Source organism: Podarcis gaigeae (assembly GCF_964106915.1).
Source record: "Podarcis gaigeae genome assembly, chromosome: 2".
Taxonomy (NCBI): domain Eukaryota; kingdom Metazoa; phylum Chordata; class Lepidosauria; order Squamata; family Lacertidae; genus Podarcis; species Podarcis gaigeae.
Genome location: NC_139679.1, coordinates 108,952,135 through 108,979,437, shown reverse-complemented (window position 1 = coordinate 108,979,437; position 27,303 = coordinate 108,952,135). Strand labels below are relative to the sequence as shown.

The 27,303-nt window shown below is 44.7% G+C and overlaps 1 protein-coding gene across 1 annotated transcript; it reads right to left on the bottom strand.

Annotated features, from left to right (window-relative positions):
- Positions 1–54: 54 nt before the first annotated feature.
- On the bottom strand, positions 55–27,303 carry LOC310839492 (uncharacterized protein). Its single transcript, XM_083728132.1, has 15 exons — positions 26,617–27,303; positions 24,670–24,765; positions 24,170–24,388; positions 22,165–22,187; positions 21,782–21,897; positions 20,341–20,460; positions 18,621–19,128; positions 17,416–17,478; positions 14,189–14,804; positions 10,440–10,535; positions 9,198–9,428; positions 7,539–7,561; positions 5,241–5,353; positions 4,766–4,822; positions 55–1,552 (listed from the first exon to the last, which is right to left on the bottom strand). Exons 1-15 carry the CDS (start codon positions 27,031–27,033, stop codon positions 1,035–1,037), a joined length of 3,216 nt encoding a protein of 1,071 aa, XP_083584258.1. The 5' UTR covers positions 27,034–27,303; the 3' UTR covers positions 55–1,034.

Here is a 27,303-nt window from a genome sequence, read left to right as displayed (position 1 = left end):
CACACTTTTCTCTTAATACCTTCTATGGACACATACACGCTACTGACAAGAATGTTATAACCATTTATTTTCTGTTATGAATTGTTAATTCACTTTAACAGGACACGGTAAAGATTTGGTTGAAGAAACCCTACCCGGCCGCCCTGCTTTCGTTCTCCTCAAACCCCTCAATTGTAAAGAACCCTACAAATCTCCCTCAACGTGCTAAATACAACCAAACAGAACATCTTTCAGAAGGTCCATGCTACGTTACTGTCGCTGCATTACACCTGAGGTTTAAACTCTTTGCCGAATCTCACGCAGAAGCAAACTGGGAGTACAGGCCACTATGAAGGACCTTAGTGAGCTATTTCACCCTCATGGCTCAGTATCTTACATCTAGTAATTTATTCCCTAGATGGGATGTGGTGCTGTCCCTTTCCCATTTGCTTTCCCCCAAATTTTGTATGCACTATTTTTTAACAGCAAGAAGATCTACTTTAGTCTGGGGCTGCATTAAAATACAAATGCTGTCCCTCTGGTGCAGGCTAGTTGCAGGACCTCCACTGTTCCCAGCCAAGCTAGCAATACTAAGTATTCCAAGCAGCCTTCATCAACCAGCCTCCCTCCATACGCTTTGGACTACAATTCCCATAAGCCCCCGGCAGCTGATATATGGAGGGTTTCATGCTGGCAAAGGCTGGCCCAAAATACATGGGAATGTGTAGTATAATCCACACCCAAAAAAACACACCCATCACCACCCAGTTCCCTTCCTGTGTGGGTAACATTATCCTATTCTGCGCCTAACAGAAACTTCCAATAATTTTATAGCTTTTCAGATGGCCAGTAAATTCTCGTGCAATTTTTCCCGTAGCTGAAACACAAGCTGTGTTCACATTGAAACTGGAGTCTCTCACCAGTGTCTTATAAATGCCTGGAAAAATACAGATTTGCAATACAAATCTGCAAGGAAGTGAATGAGCCCAAGATGTTTTTTCTCCGCTCGTAGGCCAAACAACATCAACTCCCGTTACTCCAAAGTGCATGTAAAGTTAGGGACACAGTCTGAGCCGGGACCGGAGCCCTACCCACATCCAGGGATGAATTATATCCCCTGCAAAGCGGCTGGATGGGAAGGCAAAGATCAAGTCTTCATTCTCTGCATCAAAAAAGGTCACCTGACCTGCTTCGTAGTCTAGATGCACTTGGATTCTTTTGTAGGCCTTTCTTAGGGGCAGCGGGGTTGGAGGGGATGTCAAAGCTCTGTAATGATTGGCTCCCAAATGCTCCAAAGCCCAGACCCCCTGTTCAGGCCGGAAGTTGAGTTTCTTCTTCCTTTTCACAGACTCTTGGGCTACACCCACAGCCCAACTCCCGCCTGACTCTACCTCAACCACCCAGGAGTGCTTCCCCGAGGCAAACCCTTCGCAGCCCAGCACACAGGGGTACACGTTAAACCGGCCCCGAGAGCTGGGACGTTTCTGACGGGTGTCGCCCAACCACACACTTTTCCCGTCGTCAGAAAGGATGAGGTAGGGGCCCGCTGTGCCCGGATCCAGGGTCACACTGGCTGCAAATAGAGAAGAGAGGAACAGAGGGTTAAGGCTTGCCACTAACATCTCCTGTTTACCTCAAGGCGGCACATGAGCCTTACGGTGACTGTTCTGAACCACTAGCCCAAAGGAGTGCTCATGGGAGCGGTTGGGTGAAGGTATACTATGGGTAGGCAAACTAAGGCCCGGGGGCCAGATCCAGCTCAATCTCCTTCTAAATCTGGCCCGCAAACAGTCCGGGAATCAGTGTGTTTTTACACGAGTAGAATGTGCCCTTTTATTTAAAATGCACCTCTGGGTTATTTGTGGGGCCTGCCTGATGTTTTTACATGAGTAGAATGTGTGCTTTTATTTAAAATGCATCTCTGGGTTATTTGAGGGGCATAGGAATTCGTTCATTATTATTTTTTAAAATATAGCCTGGTCCCCCACAAGGTCTGAGGGACAGTGGACCGGCCCCCTGCTGAAAAAGTTTGCTGACCCCTGAGGTATACCGAAGGATGCCAAAAACGGCAGAGTGAGAAAATACAATTACAATTTACAGAGTCGGAAGGGATCACAAGGGCCATCTAATCCAACCCCCTGCAATGCAGTAATTTTTTGCCCAATGTGAGGCTCGATCCTACGACCCTGAGATTAAGAGTCTCATGCTCTACCAACTGAGTTATCCCTCTGTATGTTCAGTCCCAGTGCTTTATTAAAGAAAGGTGTAAATTTAAAGTCTGTCAGGTCTCCTAGCCGTTAGACATTTGGGGTGGACACCACAGCAAGGAGATGGCTTGTCTGCACCCAAGTAAACATGCAAACATTCTTTATACACTTTGTCTAGGACTTCCCAACGCTTCGTCTGCCCAGATGAGGGCATAGGTGGCAAATACCCAAGTTTTACAGATTGTTCCCCTTTTCTGGGCTCAAAGCCCAGCACCCCAAGCTTCCCGGATAAGGGTAACGAATCAAAGCAAGTCTATTAGCTCATATCAATGCAAGTGAATATATGGGCTCATTGCTACAGCGACTACAGATTAGTTGTGGGTTGTCCTGACTACCAAGATGGCGTAAGCAAAACTTCCAGAACAGTTCCCCTTTGGGTTCAACACAGTGGCTTCCAGTCTCAGCTAACCTCCAATCCACCATTGGGGGGGAAAAGAATCGGGATTCAGAACTGCAGTGGGTGAGGCTAAACAGGTAAGAGAGACCAGCTCAATATTGCAACTGGAATGAACTGAAGGCTCAGTAAATGGACTGTGCATAAAGAATCAAGGCAACTAGGGAAGAAAGAAGGGTTCCTTCCATGCAGCTGTTATCACTGAGTGCACAGAATGACTTCTGTGAGTGCAGCAGAGCTTCCTGTCTCTCTCCACCCCTCAAAGCACCCCAAAATCTGCTCTGTTGTGTTGGTGAAAACTCAGAGCAGGTTGGGGTGTGTGTCAAAGGGTAAAGGGAAGCTCTGTTGCGTTCGTGGCAACTGTTCTGTACATGCAGTGATTTAGTTGGCTACAACCAGAAAATCTAGTCACACATCACAGTATGTTACAAATGACATCTTGCAATGCTCCCTGCAGCTCACCTACTTTAAACCTAAAAGATTCCTGACCCAGAACTCTTTGTTTACCCACAATAAATGTCAAAACAAACGTCACTTTGGCACCTCTCCCAGTCTTGTGGCGTCAGCACTCGCCGGGCCAGGAAACGATGCCTTTTCAGCCAAGGCCTCGCGCACCTGCACAGCCTTCTCTATACAGCCAAGATTTCACAATGCTTTCTGCTTCCGTCACCCATCGCAGCTCATCCTGGGGTTCACTGAACCCTGCAGTCTTTTGGGCCTGGCAGACACAAGACTGACAGGAGCCACATTTAATCTGATTTCACCCATTGGCCATTCAAAGCTAGGAACCAGCGTGGGTGGGGTGGGGAACCTCAGGCGCAGGCCCCAAATGCAGGCCTACAACCCTCTCTACCTGGCCTTTGCGACTCTTCCCCAAGCCCCTGGCCCTGCTTTGTGTTTATACTTTGAAAATATATCAGTCAGAGTGGCGAGCAAAGTAGCTGGGGTGGCAGCCATCTTGTTTTTAATGCCATAGGGCCCCAACATCACGTACTTGAGCTGCGTCGCGTGCCCCTGCTCATACTCGCCAACATTTCTCTGATGAAAATAGGGACGTCCTATCCTATTACAGTGGACGCTCGGGTTGCGAATGTGATCCGTGCAGGATGCACATTTGCAACCCGCAGCTGCGCATGCACAAAGCGCGAATTGGCGCTTCTGCGCATGCGCAACCACTGAAACCCGGAAGTAACCTATTCCAGTACTTCCGGGTTTCGGCGGTCCATAACCCAAAAAAAACGTAACCTGAAGCATCTTTATCCTGAGGTATGAATGTATTATTATTATTATTATTCCCCGCCCATCTGACTGGGTTGCCCCAGCCACTCTGGGTGGCTTCCAACATATATAAAAACACAAGAAAACATTAAACATTTTTTTTAAAAAAACCCTCCTTATACAGATGGTTCGGGGGTTGGATAACCCTCCAACATTTCTCCGATAAAAGCAGGGGGAACTGGGATATTTCGGGATCAAATCCGAAACCGGGATGGCTTCTGTAAATCCAGGACTGTCCCTGGAAAACAGGGGCACTTGGAGGGCCTGTAAGCTGGGGAGAAGGGAGGCATCCATGTGCAGCGACAGGGAAAGGCAGCAACACCCAGCAGAGGAGGACCAGGCAAAATAGATGCAGATGCAGCCACTATCTTAATGTCCTTGATGGAAGATCTACCAAGGCAGCACAAAGGGGCAGAGGGCAGCTTGTTCAGGGACTCCTCTGGCCTGGCCCTGCTTCCACAGTAGTGCTTTTCACAACAGCACATGCCACAAGAATGTACTAGTATTTCCTGCAAAGTTCCTTCCATGTCACAGAAATTTATCCTTGCTTAGCAAATTCAGAGCCCCAAATGTGTGCTGCTGTAGGGCTGCATCCAACTTACTTTTACTCAGAGTTGATCCATTGAAATTAATGCCAGTGTGACTGAACAAAAGCTAGCTGTATGCAACCCTATAACCCTTTTTTCGGCCAGATTACATGGGGGGAGTTCTTCTTCCTTTAGATGAAGCATTTTTATACCATTTTGCTTTGGTTTTATTGGTTTTTTATTCCATGGGCCACCACACAAATTCTATTTTGTTTTTATATAATTAATATTATCGTTTTCTGAATTGTTTTTCTACACACCTATTTCTAAAGACTTCTTATCGTCTTCTTTCTCTTGGAGTTCAAGTAACAAAGACTCTAGAAAAAAAAGGGGGGAAATAATAAGACATAAGGCTTCCAATTTCATACTAAATATTGGAGAAAGAAGCTGAAGTTCAGAGACAGAAGGAGAGTCTAGAATCCTACGTGTCAAATACCAGGGACTAAGGGGCAGAATCAATGTGCAAAATTATTATTCTCCCTTTGCCTAAGGTTCCTGTGGTAAAACAGATTTATCTGTACTGTTTAATATTGATACTCAAGTATAGGTTTTGAAGAGTCTTTTCTGCATACTTATCTCAGCTCTTTATTCTCCCCACTGACAAAACCAGATACATTTCGAATACACCGAAGGAGGAAAAGTGTAGGACCGTCAGGAGAAAAACCCAGTAAGAAAGTTGGAAAGGCCGCAGCAAGAAATGATGGAGAAACAGGACTTTGGCCAATTGTCCTTTACCTTTGACTCTTTTCAGGGTTTCCGCTAGGGAAATGTTTTTCTGAGAAAATGCCCTGAGTTTCTCTCTTAGGTCTGGAGGAACCTCCTCCAAAGGAAATGGTCTCTTCTTAGACCTAGGCAAGAGGAAAACTCACTGAAATTATTCTGGAAGGCATTCTGTGGCAAGATAACTTTGGATTAAGGAGCAGACACAGCCTAGGAACTAGGTTTTCTATAGGCTTCCCTTGCTGCACCTTATCAAAATGCTTTCTGGCATCCAATGCTCTTTTGATCGGACTTCTTACCATCAATCCCGTTTCCACTGTCTTGATCGGTTCCTCTGATCTGTTCTTGTCCTCTCCCACATTTCTTCCCTTTTCTGCTCTCTGCATTGACTCTTAGGCTCATCCACACTTTGCTTTTTCCAGGCACAGTGTGAGCTTTAAAGTTCCATGTCTGAACAACCTTTTTTCTTTTTTGTTCCACAGCTTTCCCCACAAAAAACTGCCCTTTAGGGCTTCTATTTATGTATTTTTCTATTATTTTCTATTATCCTAATTATGTCTCCTTTGTTCTTTTTTCTCTTTATATTTTTAATATAATTGTGTTTTGTAAGGATCATGAGTATTCTATTTTATATTTCCCCTCTCTCTATTCTTCTTCGATATACAGTGGTACCTCAGGTTAAGTACTTAATTCGTTCTGGAGGTCCATACTTAACCTGAAACCGTTCTTAACCTGAAGCACCACTTTAGCTAGTGGGGCCTCCTGCTGCTGCTGCGCCAACGGAGCACAATTTCTGTTCTCAACCTGAAGCAAAGTTCTTAACCCGAGGTAATATTTCTGGGTCTGTAACCTGAAGTGTATGTAACCCGAGGTACCACTGTAATGCGTTTAATTATCTTTTTATAAACGTGTTTGGATTTTAGTGCTCAGTGTGTTAAAAACCTTCAATAAAGGTTTTTTAGCTTCTCAACTTCTCTTTCACTCTTTTAAATCATTTCCTATTCTATATCATCCTTTCTCTCTCTCGCTCACTCTTATTTCCTTTCTCCTATTTCCTTTCCATTTTTTGCCTTTAGATGAATGTTTTAGTTTGGACAAAAAAAGATATTCAATAGTAATCTTTGTATTTTTCTTTTTAAGCCCTAATAAAAATCTATTTTAAAAAAAACCCCACTCTTTAAAGCTTACTTGGAACAAATAGCAATCCGCGGAAAGCCCAAATTTGCTCCAACTGAGAGCTAAAGAGCGTTTTTCATAGAGGAAACTCCAGGACAAAAAAAGAAAAATGCTTGGACCCAGAGCTTTTAAGCAGAGACCTGAGCCTGAAAAGTGTGGATAAGCCCTTACTTCACACATTCTGTTTATTTAAACCTCTTCTGGCACTGCGGATTTGAAAGCTGAAGGAAACCAGAGCAAAGAGATGACCAGCCTTGCTCCAATCACTGATCACAAAAGAAGTTGCTGCAGGGAACTTGCCGTATTTTTCACTCTATAACACGCACCTGACCATAACACGCACATAGTTTTTAGAGGAGGAAAACAAGAAAAAAAAAATCTGAAAGAAACAGTGGATGTATCATTTTTGTGCTTCATGCTGTGGCCACAGACATGTGATTTGACAGTGAGTTTGGGGAATCCATGCTTTGTAACCACGTTTTTGCACCATTGTGGCCTGATTTTTGCCCCTGCGCTCGGGACAGTCGGCTCCAGGGACCACACATTCGCTCAATAACACACACAGACATTTCCCCTTACTTTTTAGGAGAAAAAATGTGCGTGTTATAGAGCGAAAAATACGGTACTTCCCATCCTGCCAGAAATCTACTCAGCTCTGGGATTGCAGAGCCAAAGAGGAGCCTATTCTTCCACCATCCATCAGCCAGGGGACTCAGGACTGCTAGATTCTGTGGGTTTGTGCATAAGTATCACCATCTATTGTAAGCAACCTTTAGGATCATTTCACGCTGTGCCCCAACTCCAGCCTGATCTTCGCTGATTCACCACCATTTCAAGTCTTTACCAACCAACATCCAACCAGCTCCTTTTGTTTTCCGCAGAGCCAATGCACACATTTAGCTGTAAGTTATCTTGCATTCAGTGCTCAGATGATGGACCTAGAATTATAGCATTTCAGAGCTGGAAGGGAGGATCATCCCTGCAATGCAGGAATCTTTCTGCCCGATGCGGGGCTTGAACTCAGGGATTAAGAGTCTCACGCTCTTCTACCAACTGAGCTATTCCAGGACATGCACATATGAAGTCAGTCCTCAGCCCCTTTACAGAAGGAGGAGATGGAAAGGACCGCATACATACCTGCTCAAGGTGTCCTTGACATTCTAGAAGGGTGAAAAAGTAGAGGAAAATGAAATTCACATTATGGACATACAATCCTTTCCAAGGCCATTCTGCTTCCTTCAGCTAATCTTAAGAGCAGACATGTTGAGGATCGCCAAATCCATTATTTAAGCAACCCCTTTATCAGGCTAACCCAAACATCACATGGTAGCATGCAAGCTTTCAAGGTCTCCAGAACTCTTCATTGGCTAGATGGCAAAACATAGCAAGGAGGAAGTGTGAGAAGGGAATGGCCGGTGGTGAAGCCATGAATATGGAAGAAACCTTCCAAGATGAAACATGGAAGGTAGTTAAAGGTAAATGTAAAGGGACCCCTGACCATTAGGTCCAGTCGTGGCTGACTCTGGGGTTGCGGCGCTCATCTCGCTTTATTGGCCGAGGGAGCCGGTGTACAGCTTCCGGGTCATGTGGCCAGCATGACTAAGCCACTTCTGGCAAACCAGAGCAGCGCACAGAAACACCGTTTACCTTCCCGCTGGAGTGGTACCTATTTATCTACTTGCACTTTAACATGCTTTCGAACTGCTAGGTTGGCAGGAGCTGGGACCGAGCAACAGGAGCTCACCCCGTCGCAGGGATTTGAACCGCTGACCTTCTGATCAGCAAGTCCTAGGCTCTGTGGTTTAACCCACAGCGCCACCCGCGACGCCACCCGCAAGGTAGTTGGAGACGTGCAAATGAGGCTCTCTGATAAGTGCTAAATGGGTTTAGGGTTATACAAAGGCCCTCCAGGAAGGAAATTCATTTTGTCAGGTCTTTTTATGGACCAATATGGCTATGTTTACTTTTTGCATACTCCTGAAACAGAGAACCTAGCAATCTATTAACCAGAGCCATGTTAGCAGCAGTGGCTAGCATATACTTGGCAATGCTGCCATATAATACTAACTCTAAGACGACCAAATTTTGAACTGAAACAGTATCTTGTAGCATCTTAAAGACAACGTGAAACAGTTTAATTAGAATTCTTCAAGAAGTTCAATACCATCACTTGTGGATTTAATCAAGGCAAAGGTTTGCTATCACACAATATGTGTTATTAGCTTTCCAGTGCTAACCTGTATCTGTGCTATCTATGACTTCTTGTGAAAGGCTCCCTAACTTCAGGTGGCAAAACAATAATTCAGCAATTACCCCCAATCTGCTGCTGTAAAGGTTTTTAAGTGTATTGTTTAAAGTGTATTGTTTTTACACTCGATTGGGAGCTGCCCAGAGTGGATGGGTGGGGTATAAATAATAATAATAATAATAATAATAATAATAATAATAATAATAATATATTATATTATTATTATTATTATTATTATTATTATTATTATTTGTCCATTTAACATATTTAAGGTCTCATTATCACTGACTGTAAATTTTGCACCTCAATGCCATTTCACTTCCAATTTTCTCATTTATATACCTGCTAACTAAGATTTCACTTCAGGCCTCTGATGAAGTCTGCAAAAGCTTATGTCCAAATATATTTGTTCAGCCTTTAAGGCTTCACAAAATTCTCTGCCTATAAAATAACCCACGGATTCTATTATCGCCGCCGAATCTGGGACTTGCAGGACTCCACATATTTTAGTCTTCAGTCAAAACCTCTTGACAAATTCATGTTCTCACCTGCAGGAATTCTTTATCTGGCTGCCTACACTTCTCCTCCATCTCACTGATCAGGTCCTCAAGGACAGAAACTGCCTTAGAGTACTTGGCAACGTTCTCCTCCTGCCCGTTCTTAATCTCCAGCTCCAGCTCATTCAGTTGATCCAGAATGGGCTGTTCCAGTTCTTCAAGAAATTGATGCAGCAGCTCAAATGCAGATGCCACTCTCCTTCTTTCAGCACCCAACTTTTCCTGTAATTAAAGGGTAAAGGAGGAAGGGTAAAGTACTAACAATGCAATCCTGTAAACACTTAGGCCTGGATAGAATGGACCGTATACTGCCTTTTGAATGTGCCCCTATATAAAATACTTCATGTCACATACACGTATAGTGGTACCTCGGGTTAAGAACTTAATTCGTTCTGGAGGTCTGTTCTTAACCTGAAACTGTTCTTAACCTGAAGCACCACTTTAGCTAATGGGGCCTCCTGCTGCTGCTGCGCCGCCACCGCTTCCCGATTTATGTTCTCATCCTGAAGCAAAGTTCTTAACCTGAGGTAATATTTCTGGGTTAGCAGAGTCTGTAACCTGAAGTGTATGTAACCCAAGGTACCACTGTACAGTACATTGATTATTGCTTTCATTTTATGGATCAATGGTCTCCTTAAATAGTAAAATTCATGTTAAATTGCTTTTTTAAAAAAAGTCTGGAACAGATTAATCCGTTTTGCATTACTTTCTATGGGAAAGAGCGCCTTGGTTTTGGAACGCTTTGGTTTTGGAATGAACTTCCAGAACAGATTAAGTTTGAAACCAAGGGACCACTGTATTGCTATGTGGCTAGAAATACTGCAATAATGTATGTGAGCCATTTAGGAAAAATGCTACATAAATGCCAGATTTTCTTACATATTTCTAATGTTGTTCAAGGTACAGAATGAGGGAGGGGGTGGGTTTTTTTGGCATCATAGTTGTGTGTATAAGATATGATCATTTGTATGTTGCAACAGCAGTCAGAATAGGCCGCACTGGTAAATAAGGACTCCTACACATCACAAGAGACTGCAGGGTCAGAACTGAAGTACCATAATTTAAGAAATCACTTAGTCCCAGAGCAGTTTGTGAACAAACGCAGGAAGATAATGAAAATCATCGTCAGTCCTCCCAGTGGATATTATTCATTCCACAAATAACTTTCAAGATTGTTCTCACAACCCCCGCCCCACAAAGTTTGGGTTAGCGCTAATTAAAAGAGGGACTTACAAGATTTTCTTCAGTTGTCCTTTTACCGGCCTGTTTAAGCTCCTCCAGTTTCTCTCGCTCTTGCTTAAGACTCAGTGATTCAGTCTGAATTTGTTCCTGGGGAGGGAAAAATACTTATTTTTGCTAGGACAGAAAAATCAGATGCTATTCATACAATTAACAACAGTATGAATGATTTATTTTTAAAAGTAAATACTTCACCAATCTGTATTACTGTTTGTGGTAAGTGGCTTTTGCACTTGCAGTCTACAGACCTGATGCATCTGCTAACTGTATACACCTTTAAAGCACAAAGCCTTTTCATTCCTTCAAAATTCTGGGTTCTATAGTTTGTTTAAGGCTGCTGGAAATTGTAACTCTGTGATTGGTAAACTACACTACCCAGAATTCTTTGAGGGAAAGGACGCAGACGCTGTACATCTGAAGCACACTCCTTCCCTCAGAGCTTCAGCTCTTAATAAACTACAGTGGTACCTCGGGTTAAGTACTTATTTCGTTCCGGAGGTCCGTACTTAACCTGAAACTGTTTTAACCTGAAGCACCACTTTAGCTAATGGGGCCTCCTGCTGGTGCCACGCCGCCGGAGCACGATTTCTGTTCTCATCCTGAAGCAAAGTTCTTAACCTGAAGCACTATTTCTGGGTTAGCGGAGTCTGTAACCTGAAGCGTATGTAACCCGAGGTACCACTGTACAACGGTCAAGAGTTTTTAGAGGGAACATGCATGCTTTAAAGGCACACACCCAAAGTTATTGCCGAATTCTTCACAAGGAACTGCTTCACTAAAAGGACAGACGAACTCAAACCGGCTTATGTCCACAGTGCTCCTGGCTGGAAGTTGCTTGAAAAAGTTCCACTAAAAGAAAACCTACAGAGAGACTCTAAAATAATTTGGCAGAAGTCAGCTTTCTCAGTGAGGAAATGCAAAGCAGAGGGGAAAAGCCTCACCAACTCCAAGCTCATTCAAGCCCAGCTGAGCAATTAATTAGCCTCTCCCAAAAACAGCTGGGAAGGGAGAAGAGGGGTCTAGGGATTTTTAAAAATTAGTTTTTAAAGTTGTGTGTCTTTGTTTCTCAATTTGCATGGTTTTGTATGTATTGCAGTGTTTTCTGCGTTGTGTCTTGCAGTTATTTTCATTGATCATAGTTTGCTCATTATTTATTGCAATTGTTAAGAAGGAATTTCTGCTTAATTATCACTTGCTGATGTTTTAAATGTTATTGTGTGCCATTATATTCTAATAGATTATTGAATATTACTTTATTTGGTATTATTATCATTCAATTTGTATACCGCCCTATACCCACAGCTCTCAGGGCAGTTACAACGTAAAATCACAAGATAAAAACAAAAACCCAGTTAACTGCCCCTCTGCGACACATTGAAAACGGGCATTGAATGTCGTTCCATTTTAAAGTTATGCTTTATTATGATTTTTTTTTTTTTTTGCATGGGATCAGATTATTGTAAGGTGTGTGTTCTTTGTTGTGCAGTTTGTTGTTGCAAACCACCTTGTGTACAGTAACATAGAAAAAAGGTATACAAATTAAAAGCGACATGAAAATGAGCGTATGGTTTTGGACTCTCTCTGTGGAATCGACTCTTTTCATACTAAATCCCATGGTATTTCTGCTGCGTGCATTTTCCAGCAGTAACTGTGTACAAACCATGCATTTACAGCACATCCTGTCCCTAGACCTTAAGGACAGTGGTTTGTAGCTCTGCAAAGTGCAAACCACAGTCCCCAGGATTTGGGTGTGGGTGGGTATAGTTTAAATATATAGCATGTGCACAATCCAATTTGCCACCAACACTGTCACAGTCAGAGACGTTAGCTGCCAGTACAAATGCAAATGAAACCTGGGTCACGGACAGGGAAATAAATACCAAGGAATCTAAAGAGACTGTTTATGTACGCTACCATGGCTGCTAGAACGTTATTTGCCCAAAAGTGAAAAGAAGAAGGCATACCAACAAAGGAAGAATGGATAAGAGCATGCCAAAATGGCAAAACGTACTGTGAAGATCAGGCATAAAGATGAGAATAAATGAAAGCAAGATTGGGGGGGGGGGTAAATTATGTTAAGGAACACTGTAAATGTGTTTAAAAATTAGGAGGATAGATGTAGCCTTTTGTGCTGGATTTACGTATAAGCTAAACAACCTATAGCTTAGGACCCCACTCGCTTGGGGACCCCCCCAAAAAAAATTAAAGAAAAATATGGATATACATTTCCAAAATATAAGATGAAAAACAAATAACATAAAACCCACATACAGCAACAGTGTTTTGTTTTGTTTTGTTTTGTTTTGTTTTGTGTTGTGTGGGCTCCTAGGATGTAAGTCATGGGCCCCGCCTGCTAGCCTGCTTCCTAAAATATCACTGGTCTGCTCATTTCTATGTATAGGGTGCCTACATTCTGCACAGACTGGTTGCATGGCAACATGGGCAAATGGCTTTAGATACCTATTAGGTCCATAAATTACCAGATAGCATACAGTGGTACCTCGGGTTACATACACTTCAGGTTACATACGCTTCAGGTTACAGACTCCGCTAACCCAGAAATAGTACCTCGGGTTAAGAACTTTCCTTTAGGATGAGAACAGAAATCGTGCAGCGGCAGCGGGAAGCCCCACTAGCTAAAGTACTGCTTCAGGTTAAGAACAGTTTCAGGTTAAGAACAGACCTCCAGAATGAATTAAGTACGTAACCAGAGGTACCACCATTTGTTGTTGACAAAGGGCAGCTGGACATATAAAGGGCCCCATTCCCTTCAGTAGCTTAGGGCCTCATCAAACCTAAATCCAGCCCGGAGCATTTATGTAGTATTTTGATAATTAAGCTAAAAATAAGAACTGGAAATGAATTGGATAAAAGTAATTATATGCAATAATAAAAATAATTTATTATTTGTACCCCGCCCATCTGGCTGGGCTTCCCCAGCCACTCTGGGCGGTTTCCAACAAAGATTAAAAATACATTAAGATGTCACACATTAAAAACTTCCCTTCAGATGTCTTCTAAATGTCAGGTAGTTGTTTATTTCTTTGTTGTTTACGCAAGGGAAAATAAATGTGAAACTTGGAAACGTGGGGGTGAGGGGGGGAAGTCAGCCAAGATGAATTTGGTGTTAAGATGAATGGAAAAAATGTTGTTGATTGAAAAAAAAATCTTGGAAAATATTTAAATACCTATAAAAGCAAGATACCTGGGTCTCTATAAGTATAGAGGGGTCTCTATAGTATAGTGCATTTTAAAATGGGGTTTCAGAGTTTTGAGGGGTTTTGAATGTTTTATGTAGGTTTTTCAATTTCATTGTTCTGCTTGGGACAATGACAATAAAGATTCTATCAACTGCCGAAATGTGATAAGGAACTAGGTATAGATGGATTGTTAATGTATTAAAGGGAAAAATCAAGGTTAGAACATGTTAAGATTAATTACAGGACAGAAAACAGAGGAAGATGGAAAGGAATTGCTGAAACAGTTAATTGAAGTGGAATACAAAAAGGGAGGCGTGAGGAAGTCAATGAAACAAGTGATTGAAAGCTAAGATTGAAAATATTGGAAGTGTTTTTAATTGTTCTTGTTTGGTTTTGTTAATTCAATGTTTTAGGTAGTCTTTTTGTTTTTGTTTTTGTATTGTATTATATTGATTTGTTTAATTCTTTTTCTTTTTTGGTAATCTTTAAACTCTTAATAAATATTTTGAAGGGAAAAAAAGACTATATCAACTGCCTTCTTACCTTATAGTCCAGGGCTGCCTCCTTGGCAGGGAGCACGGCATGAGTTTTGTGCTCCTTGGACCTGTCGCAGACCACGCAGATCAGGCTCTGGTCATCTTGGCAGAAGAGTTTGAGAGGCTCGCGGTGCTTCTGGCACCTGCCCATCCTCTCTCCCGGCGCTTCTTCCACCTGGCTCTTGAACCGCTTGGCGAGCTCCACCATCTCCGCCAGCTCCCGGTTAGGCCTGAAATCTTTCTTGCAAGACCTCCTGCGGCAGTGAGGGCAGGAGAAGCGGGTCCGGGCGTCGTCGCAGCACTGGGCGATGCAGGCCTGGCAGAAGTTGTGCCCGCACTCTATGGACACCGGGTCTTGGAAATACTCCAGGCAGATGGAGCAAAGGGCAGCCTTTTGCAGGCCTCGCATGGGGTCCTCCTCCTCCTCCGCATCCATGCCGGGCAGGGAGGTGGGAGCCAAGTTGTGAGTCTTTGCCTGCGTCCCTGCCTGCAAGATCAAAGGGAGCAGCTTCCTTCTCCAATCCGATTGGCTGTTGTGCAAAGGGGCAGCATTTATTTTTATTTTTTTTAAAAAAATATTTTCATTAAAAGATTTTTTTGCTTTACAAAAGCCTTGCTCTTTTTTTCAGGTTGTGCAGTCCTTCTTACAAATCGGTTACATTTGTTGTGAGACCTTAGTATAAAGTTGGGGAAGAAGAGGGAGGAGAGGAAGGGTGGGATGGTGTGGTGAGGCGTATATTTTTATATAGTGTTGGTGTGGGGTTTTGTGTGTGTGTATCAATCTATCATCTATCTATCAAATCAAATATATCCTTTATTAGGCATAGCAAACCAGCTCATTAAGAAACCAATTTCCTCCACGCCTGTGAAGATACTATCACTTTAAGTGAATCAGATGAGCCTGGAACAGGCCTTGGGGGTAGGAGAATGATTCAGCAATAGAGAAGCTATGGTTTCCTTTAAACAGAGATGACCCATTTATTATCATTTATTTATTTTTAAACAGTTTCATAAAGTTTGTCTTATGTTTATGGGCATCTGGACTTCTGCAAGTTATTAACATGAGAATAGCACAGTGTTTGCTGCTCTTGAGAGCCAGATCCAAGACAGAGAATGCATGCCTGGACAAAAGTATTTATGGTGTAGCTCTAATTTATTTCTATGGTGCTTTTCCAAATTCTGCTCCAAGCAGCTCACGACAACCATCACGGAAGAGGCAGAGGTACTTGTAAAGGGACCTGCAACACCTCACGGTTTTATGAGGCAACAATCCCCATAGCACACTATTCAGGACCACCAGCGAATGTCGAGATAGTATACCACTGAAAATGCATTTCCGTCTTGTTGCCTCTCGTTTTCTAATCAGCTTAAGTAAAGCGTGCCAAGGGCTGACTGACCTTTGTCAGAAGACTGGGGGCTGGCTTCAAAGCCATCAGAACAATAATTTCATTGTACACTCAGACATTCTTCATGTAGCAAGATAACACTGGCAGAGAAGTGCAATATTCTGCATGGGACAAATTGATAACTTTGCTTAAAGATATCTGTTGCTATGGCTTTGCGTAGTACATAGGAGTATGTTTTGCGAATGCATAGAGGCAGCCAGTGAGGATGGTTTAAGTTTCTGTTGTAATTGCATTCCTTCCTGTAATATTATTAAAGCTGTGTGTATTTTTGTTTGGGGGTTCCAGCTTTTCGGAGATATCCACTGTGGTCTCTAAATTTACTCTTCAGCAATAAATTTGAATTCTTTCCACGCGCTGAGTTTGTTTTCTTTTGGCTGATGGGTCATCGTTCTTATCCCACCATCCTTTGTACGATAACACAAGTTCAAAAGATGTTTTAGCAGTTCTCATTTTGATTTGTAACATGCCATGACTCCCATCAGGAAAAAGGCAGGGTATATATCAGGCATAGGCAAACTCCGGCCCTCCAGATGTTTGGGACTACCATTCCCATCATCCCTGACCACTAGTCCTGTTAGCTAGGGATGATGGGAATGGTAGTCCCAAACATCTGGAGGGCCAGTTTGCCTATGCCTGGTATATATAAATGGTGTTGTGAGTTGGGTGTGTGTGTTAGGCTGTATGGGGCCCGAGTCCCTTCCAATTCCTGGATCCAGCGAGGATTACATTGCTGGCATAGCCAGGCTAGCTTCCTGGTGTGGTAGTGGCTTAAGTACGAGTCCTTAAAATAAGAAAGGAAGTGGCTCTGTGTCAGAGGACAAATGGTGGGCCCCCCTCCTCACCTGGCTGGTATTTTAGAAGGACCAAATAATGGGTAGACAAACTAAAGCCCAGGGGCCAGATCTGGCCCAGTCGCCTTCTAAATTTGGCCCACAGACGGTCCAGGAATCGGCATGTTTTTACGTGAGTAGAATGTGTCCTTTTCTTTAAAATGCATCTCTGGGTTAGTTGTGGGGCATAGGAATTCGTTCATTCCCCCCCCCCCAATATAGTCCGCCCCCACCCCCAAGGTCTGAGGGACAATGGACTGGCCTCCTGCTGAAAAAGTTTGCTGACCCCTGGACTAAAGACACATACAACAGTGTCTTTAGTCCAGGGGTCAGTTGGAAGCGAGGAGGCCGGATGAAGCCCGTGAGGGAGAGACATGCTTGATTTCTGCTGGAATCCAAGCCTGTGGTTATGGGAGAAGCAAGACTTTATGGGGCGTTAATGCTGTGAGACCTGTAGAACTCGAAGTAGCAGGGTTGCCGAAAACCAAGTTTTTGCACAAAAACGTAATCAGTCCACAGCCTCGGCCCCCGCTGCATCACCGAAAGTGGAGTGTTTTGTGCACAGGACAATGTTTGAATGTAATGCAAGGGTAGCCACAGTATGGGGCGTGTGTCTGTGTGTGGAATAAGTGTGCATGCTCAACCCCACTGCCAAAGGTAGGTGGAGATGGAGACAACCCGAAAAGCAGACTATTTAGAACTAGGAAGAATGAATGGGAAAACACAAGTTTTCAGGGGTCTTTCCCCAAGTAAAACCAAAGGCAAAAAGTACCCGTGGGAATGGCCAACGCTGGACCAAACTAAAAATGGAACAACTAGGTCCAGACTTAATGTGGATCAGCCCCAATTTTTCATTTTCCCATGATCAGCCTGGCAGCAGATCATTTTATTTTTCCATTTCCTAACTGGCCAGTCGATCAATCAATATCTACCTTTCAGGAAGGGTTTTTAAAGCGGCTTAACCTGCAGGCATCAGAAAATGATCAGCTTCTGCTCACCTCCATGCTATGAAAAGCTTCTCACGGCTGCAGGTCAAGCTGCTCATTGCGCATGAAGGCAAACTGGATTAAGATTAAATGCGCCCAAACTTGAATGAAAACAGGTGTCACTCTGCCTTTCTATTTGTATGTTGAGCAGAGTTATCTTTGCACATATTGCATTGAGTCATATTGTTTATTCTGAATAAAATCAGAACGACGTGAAAAAATCTTGCGCTTCAATAGCATCCATTTCCAAGTTCTTGAGGGAGTCTGTCATTCCACCACCAATTTCTACACACAGCCACAGTCCAGTTTGCTCACTCTTTCCTCCACCCACCCAGTTAGCATGCCATGTGTATGGGAAAGAACCCTGGTAAAAAGTAGGGGAGGGGAGATATGGGGTCCTCCCCACCCCAAGAAAAGTTAGAAAGAGGGGAAGGTGTATTTCTCACACTGCCTGCTTGCTTGGTCCTCCCTCATTTTGTCCTCTCCTTGCCAGCCAGCCAGCCATCAGCAGCAATCTCTGTGACATCCTCATTTTTTTAAAAAAGCAACTTTTTACAGGCAACTGCCGGTCTTCTTCATGTGGGGCCCAGAGGCACCCTGCAGAATTAAATGGGTGGAGAGCTTTGCTCTGGCTGCATTGCGCTCATGGTGAAAGACTGTTGTTGTTTTTTAAAGGAAGGTTTTGTGGGTGCTGTCTGATGGCGCCAGCCATCTGCAGCGAGGGGCAGGGGATGTGCCCAGCAGTCCAGGACTAACGGTGCCGCTCCTTTAATATGAAACCTCCAGACGTTGTTGTACTACAACTCCCATCAGCCTCTGCCAGCAGTCAGGGATGATGGGAGTTGTAGTCTAGCTACATCTAGATGGCACCATGTTGGCTATCTCGACCTTATACGATGTATGTATTCTTCTAACATTGGCTGTGTTTAAAAGAGTTGAAATCAGCACAAAGTTTGTGTAATTTAGAACTGATACGCACAATACAATTTGCTAGTGTTTTGTTTTTTATTGGCACAAAATGTGGGTTTTTGCTGAAGGAAATTTGGGATTTGTTTCACAACAGGATCCTTGCCTTGCAAGTGGGACATGGCCTGTAAAGCCCCTCTTCCTGTGCCGTCGAGAAGACAGCTACCCAAACCTAGACAAGTGATTTTTTTGTGCGTGTGTTACTCAGCCTTGCTGCAGTTAGCCAATACACTAACATCAAAACTCGCTGCTAAATCCTCAGCTCGGTTCCAGGCCAGACCCAGAGCCAAGGGAAGATTCTCTCCTGACTGAACATTGCTGGTGAGAAAACGTAGATTAACACGGATGTATCGGCATCAAAAAACGCCACTCGTTCCTCTTCATAGTCCAGAAATACCCAGACTCTCCTGGGGCAATTGCCCGACGGCAAGATAGTCGGAGGATAGGTAAGAGCTTCAAGGAGATCCCCACTTTGTTGTAGAGCCCATATCTGCTCCTCGGGGCTAGGGGTGATCTGCCCTTTCCTTTTAACAGATTCTTTTGCAAAGCCCACAGCCCAGTGCTTCCCACTGGCCACTTCGACTTCCCAATAATGCCTCCCCGACGTGAGTCCCTCGCAGCCCAGCACACAGGGGTAAGGATCAAATCGCTCGGGGTTGTCAGCTACATCCTGCCATGCATCTCCAAGTTTCACACTCTTCTGATCCGCCGAGAGGACGAGGAAGGGGTTTGCGGTGTCTTGATCCAGCGTCACGTTCACTTGGAAGGGAGGGAGGAAAAAGAGAGAGTGTATGTTACAGACAACCTCTCCATTCTTAAGGAAATCAGCCCTGAGTGCTCACTTGAAGGACAGATCCTGAAGCTTAGGCTCCAATACTTTGGCCACCTCATGAGAAGAGAAGACTCCCTGGAAAAAACCCTGATGTTGGGAAAGATGGAGGGCACAAGGAGAAGGGGACGACAGAGGAAGAGATGGTTGGACAGTGTTCTTGAAGCTACCAGCATGAGTTTGACCAAAATGCAGAAGGCAGTGGGAGACAGGAGTGCCTGGCGTGCTCTGGTCCATGGGGTCACGAAGAGTCGGACACGACTAAACGACTAAACAACAACATGCTACAGACAGACCTGGTCTGTTCCCTAATATAATGCATCTGTGTGTGATATTTTCTCCAATACTGTATTTTTATGCACGCTTTCCCCCGATATACGTATTTTTGTGACACATTATTTGTTGCTACGGAGAATTGCACTGCAACATTAAAAGAAGAAGGAGTTTCAAAGGGTGGCTGTTTTGATTTGTCCGAAAAAATGTACACATCACTTGAGAAGACAGACAAACTAATACCAGTGTACTGGAAGAAGCAGAAATCACCAGTGTTGAAGCAATGATTCTTCAACATCAACTTCGTTGAACTGGTCTTGTTGTGCAGATGCCCGATTATCGTCTTCCAAAGCAACTACTCTATTCCGAACTTAAAAATGGAAAGTGTCATGCTGGTGGTCAACAAAAGAGGTTTGAAGACTGTCTCAAGGCAAATTTTTAAAAGTGTCGTATAAACACCAACAATTGGGAAACACTTGCCTGCAAGTGTTCCAATTGGAGACACCAAAGGTGTCATGGGCTTTGAAGACACTCAAACTCAGGACACAAGGGAGAAACGTGCTAAAAGGAAGGCACGCTTGGCAAATCCACACCGTGATCAACTCCCGCCCAGAAACCAATGTCCCCACTGTGGAAGGACGTGTGGATCCAGAATTGGCCTCCACAGTCACGGACTCATTGTTAAAACCGTATTTATGGAAGACAATCTTACTCGGCTACGAGTGATTGCCAGAGAAGAAGAATTCCAGAAAGTGCTAATTAAGTAGATTTGCCTTTCCCTGGGAACTGAATTAAAAATCTCCCCTGTCCCTACTGCTGTAACATACCAAGAAAGTGTATGTTTTGCGCTACTGAGCACAAAAACATACCTCTTGTGCCTCTTTTTTTCACTTCGGCATAAGGCAACTCAAATAATCTTGTCCTGCCTTTCCGGACTCCTAGTTCCTCTTTCGACAAAGATATGCTCTCCAGTTCAACTGACACAGCAGCTAGAGGAAAAGAGGAGAAAAATGGGGATTAGATTCCACAAAGTTGGTGAACTTGGGCCAGTGGTTTTCAGAATTATACATTCAAGGAACTCTTCCCCCTTCAATTTCTATAATGAGGAGCTCTGGTGTGTCTGCCGAAGAGAAACATGATCTAGAGCAGGGGTGGGCAGCAGGTAGACAGGGCACTGGTATAGCTCAGGGTATTTTGAAGTGGATCAGAAAGAGTTGTTTATTGATTCCAGATTGTCCATATTTTGCAGGAGGGATTCAAGAGCATACAGGAAAATTTAGCTTTACAAAATTATTTATTATTATTATTATTATTAATTAAATTTGCATGCTGCCCTATATCCCGTAGACCTCAGGGCAGTTTACATTAAATAATAACATGAAAAACACAAAATACATAACGTGGATCTATTGCCCTGGTGCTCCAAATTCACATTTTTTAAAAAAGAAAAGACTTTTTGCAGTTAGGAAAGTACTGGGGAAATGCATAGAGAAGTATGGGATGGACAGATACCCTGCCAGGCTGCTTCTGCCAGATAGCTCCAACCTCTCCACTCCCCTGACTCATCACTGTGCTATCCAAGTATAAAGCAGCAATACTGCTGTCAAAAGGGTGGTACCACAGCATTGCTCCACCATGCTGGCCACTCCTGGTCACCAGCTGGGAACCCAATGTCAGTGGCGCACTTTGGCCTTTCAAATTTCAGTGCACCCTTTGCAGCACCAAAATCCCCTCCCTCCCTGCTTCCTTCTTGTGGCGCCTCCTGCAACACCCTCTTGGCTCGGCACCCAGGGCAGCTGAACCGGTCACAGTCCCCTAAACCGCCCTCTGCAATAATCCGGGAGCACAACTTATATATGGGACACGGGTGGTGCTGTGGGTTAAACCACAGAACCTAGGGCTTGCCGATCAGAAGGTCAGAGGTTCAAATCCCCGCGATGGGGTGAGCTCCCATTGCTCGGTCTCTGCTCCTGCCAACCTAGCAGTTTGAAAGCACATCAAAGTGCAAGTAGATAAATAGGTACCGCTCCGGCAGGAAGGTAAACGGTGTTTCCGTGCGCTGCTCTGGTTCGCCAGAAGCGGCTTAGTCATGCTGGCCACATGACCCGGAAGCTGTATGCCGGCTCCCTTGGCCAATAAAGTGAGATGAGCACCGCTACCTCAGAGTCAGCCACGACTGGACCTAATGGTCAGGGGTCCCTTTACCTATATATATGTATATATATAGTGACAAACGAATGTTAACAATTACTATTTTACTATTTCTAGTAATAATCATTCCTCCCTTCCCTCCCACCCCCACCTTGGCACCTTTGAATTTCTTTAAGATCTTTTCCAGATGCATCCTTTTCTCGGAAAATGCATCCAGCCTCTTCTCCAGATCTTGAGAGCAACCCACTGGTTTCTGGGTCTTCTGATCCTCGCATCTGGAAGGGGAAAAGCCTCTTCTTAACCACGGACTTGAGAATTCTCAAACCCATGTTCCTTGCCTCTGCCTCCAGCTTGGGAGTTAGTGATTCCCAGAATAAGCGTATTCCCCACCACCACCCCCGAACCAGTGATTGTGTGTAAAGTGGATCAAGGCCACCCTTGGAGAAGGAAGCAGCGTCAATGAGACTCTTGCACCCCAGCACAGATCCTGCAACCCTCAGGCCTGTCTCTAGTACTGGTCTGAACGCATGAGAGAACCGTACCTGCTCAAGGTGTTTTTGAGATCCTAGAGATGGGAGAGAGAACACAAAGTGAGATTATGCTAATCAGACATACATTGCTCATTGTTCCACATTGTTAAAGTTCCATATTCCTGCATTGCAGGGGGTTGGGCAATATTGTCAGGAGCTCAGCCTACACTCGAGTAGGACCCTGGCAGAGACACTTGCCCAACTGGCATGTTCCCTCCCTCCTGGTCGATCGTTCGGGAGCTTCAAAAGCTTTCTTCAGCCCGAACATCACAGCGACCGATGCCAACCGACATCGGCACACTTAGGGATCTGCGGCGTTTGCGCACCTTGTGTGACAGACCTCAGCAACTCAGCATTTTGGCTAATCTACTTTATTTACATATAAACACACACGGAGCACTGCAACATGGCTCCCTCTCTCTCTAGCATCAGACAGCAAAGAGAAAAAGAACAAAGGACAATAGTCCCACTTCACGGAACACAGTCACACAAACATCCTATCTCCATCACATCCCACTCTGTGGAGTCAAAACATATACTGCCATGTGATAGACAACAATCCCATGACTGCAATCATGGAGGAGGACTTCTAACAAAAATGACCCGCATGGTCCCTTCCAGCTCTACAATTCTCTGATTTTAAGTGTTTTTACTCTTAACTTCTCTCGTTTGCAGCTTCTCTCCGGTTACGTTGCCTGAAGCAGAGGGGTAACGCTTGCATCTTTTCTTAAACGTCTCAATATTTTTTCCCAGGTGAAAACACACTTTAAATACTTGTAAGGTCATTTGTTTGCAGTCGTTCCTTCTGCCCTGTCAGTCCTTTTCCTCCCATCTTCCTTTTGCTATTTCCCCCAAAGGCTTTTTTTTTTATTTTGAAAAGTAAATAAATAAAAGGTTTTCATCTGTTCAAACAATAAAGAGATAAAAGAAATAACAACAGGTCCTAACCATCTCTCTCTCTTTGGCACGTTCATCAGCTGGCCAAACTCTGACATCACTCTGATGCAAGGTGACTGACAAGTGGGCAGCCCCACCTACTTTTCATGCAGCCTCCAGGGGTGTGGGGGAAATAATGATCCGGCCCACTGGACAGATCCCCTATTCCTGATCTAGAAAGTTTATGAGCCTGAGGGTGCTGCTAAAAGGTAAAGGCAAAGGTACCCCTGCCCGTCAAGGCAGGGTTGCACGCTCATCTCGCTCAAGAGGCCGGGAGCCGGCACTGTCCGAAGACACTTCCGGGTCACGTGGCCAGCGTGAAGAAGCTGCATCTGGCGAGCCAGCACCAGCGCCGCACACGGAAACGCCGTTTACCTTCCCGCTAGAAAGCGGTCCCTATTTATCTATTTACACTTAGGGGTGCTTTCGAACTACTAGGTGGGCAGGAGCTGGGACCAAACGACGGGAGCTCACCCCGCCGTGCGGGGATTCGAACCACCAACCTTTCGATCAGCAAGTCCTAGGCACTGTGGTTTAACCCACAGCGCCACCCACGGTCCCATGAAGGTGCTGCTGCTACACATCAAATCTGCAGAGAGAAATCCTGCAACCGCAACATGCTTTCGGTCCCTCAATTGAAACTCTTAGAATCATAGAATCGTAGAATTGGAAGGAACCCCAAGGGTCGCCTAGTCCAACTCCCTGCAATGCAGGAAATCTCAGCACTTGGTGCCCCATCCAATCTGAAACCATACCGGACCCTGCTTAGCTTTGCAGATGTGCTAGCAGTTTCGCTGCTACGCCCCTGATTTGCCAGTGTTGTGTGACTAGCCCTTGAATTGGCTCCCTCCAGGAAATTCAAGCGAGAACACTAAGCCACATGTGAGGACCAAAAAAAGCCAGGTTCACTGCTCCATTCTAGATCATCAGATCCTTTCCAGCCCTGTACATGGCAGTGAGTTAGGTCCTGAATACAAGCAGGAGCCGTCCTCCAAATAAACATGCTAGATCTAGATTACCCCATGCCTGTCTAGATTTAGTAGCCCCAAGGCCCCAGAGGAAGGATCCCTGCTTTCCTTACCTGCAGGAATTCACTCACAGGCTGCTTACATCTCTCTTCCACATCGCGGACGAGGTCACGAAGGTTGGAAATCTCTGATGTGGTGGTCTTCTCCTCCATTATCACTTCCTTCTGCAGCTGTTCTAGCCTGGCCAGCAGGAATTCTTCTTGATCCTCTAGAAACTGATAGAGCTGCTCAAATTCAGACACAATCTTCTTCCCTTCGGAGTCTAACTTTTCCTGCAAAGAGCAGGTCAAAAGGAAGGCATGGAAGGTCAACAGGAAATGTTACGGTATAGAGTTGTGGCATCAACACCTGAACAACCAGCTTTCCCCATCACTCAGCATCCATAGTGGAAAAGCACCACTTGCTAATATTTTGTTTGTTATGCACCTGTTTAAAAGCACAGAAGCCCGGTAGAAGGGGGAAATGGGCAACTTGGACTGCTTTCATCCACCTGGCAGGCTTCCACATGTTTTAAACTCCAATCAGGTGTTACGTCTCAGAACTGCTGACTTACCAGACGTTTCAAGCGTCTTCTCGCTTCAGCTAATTTCAGGGCCTGGAGTTCCTCGGTCTTTTGCTTCCAGATCTTCAGTTGCATCTGAAAGTGTTCCTTTTCAACAGAGAAATTATTAGCAGGCTTGTGGGGCATGGGGGTGGGGTGGGGAAACTTACCTATACAGTGGTACCTCGGGTTAAGTACTTAATTCGTTCCGGAGGTCTGTTCTTAACCTGAAACTGTTCTTAACCTGAAGCACCACTTTAGCTAATGGGGCCTCCCACTGCCGCCGCACCGCCGGAGCATGATTTCTGTTCTCATCCTGAAGCAAAGTTCTTAACCTGAAGCACTATTTCTGGATTAGCGGAGTCTGTAACCTGAAGCGTATGTAACCTGAAGCATATGTAACCCGAGGTACCACTGTAGTAAGATAGGAAGGGGAAAGTGCTTTATTATTATTATTATTATTAAATATTATTATGTATTTTGTGTTTTTATGTTGTGAACTGCCCTGAGATCTATGGATGAAGGGTGAAATACAAATTTAATTAACAACAGGGAGGTAACTTATGAGAGTCTGAGCAACCTGTGTGGGGCTTAAGTCACATAATTCTCACTTGAAATAATCAGCAAAAGGGATAACGTGCTTGCTGCCAGTTCTACATATGGCAAGAGTCAACTCACGTGAATAACTTAAACCACATTCATGGCATGTATTTAAATTGCTGCTATCACTATAAACAGTCAAGGCTTCCCTGAAAGAATTATGGGAGCTGTAGTTTGTTAAAGGCACTGAGAGCTACCCTCGCAGAACTACACTTCCCAGAGCAGCTGAAGAATCAGTCCCCCTTCGCAGAGTGCTCTGGGGATTGTAGTTCTGTAAGGGAAATGGGGGTTCTCCTAACACTTCTCAGCACCCTCAACAAACTACGTCTCCTAGAATTCTTCGGGGGAAGGTGTGACTGCTTAAAGCGGTGTCATAGCACTTTAAATGTGTGGTATGAATGTGCGGGTGGCGCTGTGGTCTAAACCACTGAGCCAGGGCTTGCTGATCGGAAGGTTGGCGGTTCAAATCCCCGCGACGGGGTGAGCTCCCGTTGCTCAGTCCCTGCTCCTGCCAACCTAGCAGTTCAAAAGCACGTCAAAGTGCAAGTAGATAAATAGGTACCACTCCGGCGGGAAGGTAAACGGCGTTTCTGTGCGCTGTTCTGGTTCGCCAGAAGCCACTTAGTCATGCTGGCCACATGACCCAGAAGCTGTACGCCGGCTCCCTTGGCTAATAAAGTGAGATGAGCGCCACAACCCCAGAGTCAGCCATGACTGGACATAACTGCCAGGGGTCCTTTACTTTACCTTTTGTGAATGTAACTATAGTCATGTTCATTAATTTCAAGGGGTCTACCCTGAGTAAAACTGAGTTGAATACGTGTAAGAAGCTACCTTATACAAAGCCCATCTAGCTCTGTATTGTTCACACGAGCATTCCTTAACCTTAGGCCCTTCATATGCTGTTGGACTATAACTCCCATCATCCCTAGCTAGCGGGACCAGTGGTCAGGGATGATGGGAGTTTTAGTCCAACAACAAGGCAGAGAAAGGCTGGTTTGCACCAACCAACCCGTAGCAGTTCCCCAGAGGCAGGAAACATCCCCTGTCTCCCCTAGAGATACAGGGATTGAACCATGGATGTTCTGCAGCAGTCCAGATACTCCACCACACCTGAGCTACACCCCTTTCCCCTAAACTACAGTGGTACCTCGGGTTAAGAACTTAATTCGTTCTGGAGGTCCGTTCTTAACCTGTAACTGTTCTTAACCTGAGGTACCACTTTAGCTAATGAGGCCTCCCGTTGCCAGCACACGATTTCTGTTCTCATCCTGAGATAAAGTTCTTAACCCGAGGTACTATTTCTGGGTTAGCGGAGTCTGTAACCTGAAGCGTCTGTAACCCGAGGTACCACTGTACCTTGTAATCCTGAACAGCTTCTTCTATCGGAACGACAGCATGATGTTGATGCTCATTGGAAATAGTGCACACCAAGCAGATGGGCATCTTGTCGTCTTTGCAGAAGACCTTGAGGTGTTCCAAGTGCTTCTCACACACTTTCCCCTCTTCCAGTGCTTTGGCAGCTCCCAGATTCAAGCATTTGACAATTTCTACGATTCTCGCCAGATGCTGGTTCTCTCTGAAGCTCTTTTGGTGGCTGCTTTCCCCACACTGGGGGCAGGACACGCCAGTCTCCTGCCCCCACCAGCACTGAGTGATGCAGGCCTGGCAGAAGTTGTGCCCACAATGTACAGTCACCGGCTCTTTGAAATACTCCAGGCAGATGGAGCAGGAAGCTTCCTTGCTCAGGTTTCCGAAGAGAGCGCTTGCATCCATGATTCTCGAGTCAGAAGTTAAGTTTCACTTTCCTCTGCTCGCTTGGACGTATCATTAACTGGCTCCAGCTCCCGGATTGGCTGAGATGACACCAGGCTGCCTTGGAGACAGTAAATTCCTGCGAACTGTAATGAGGAAGTCGGATTGACGTTGAGTCCAAGTTTTCTTCTGCCAAAACAAATTAAGGCTTCATACCAAAGGCAGGCCCCAAACAGCAGTGGAGTCCGCTTTTAATGTTTCAGTAAGGAGCTTCCACAGCTTTCTGATCAA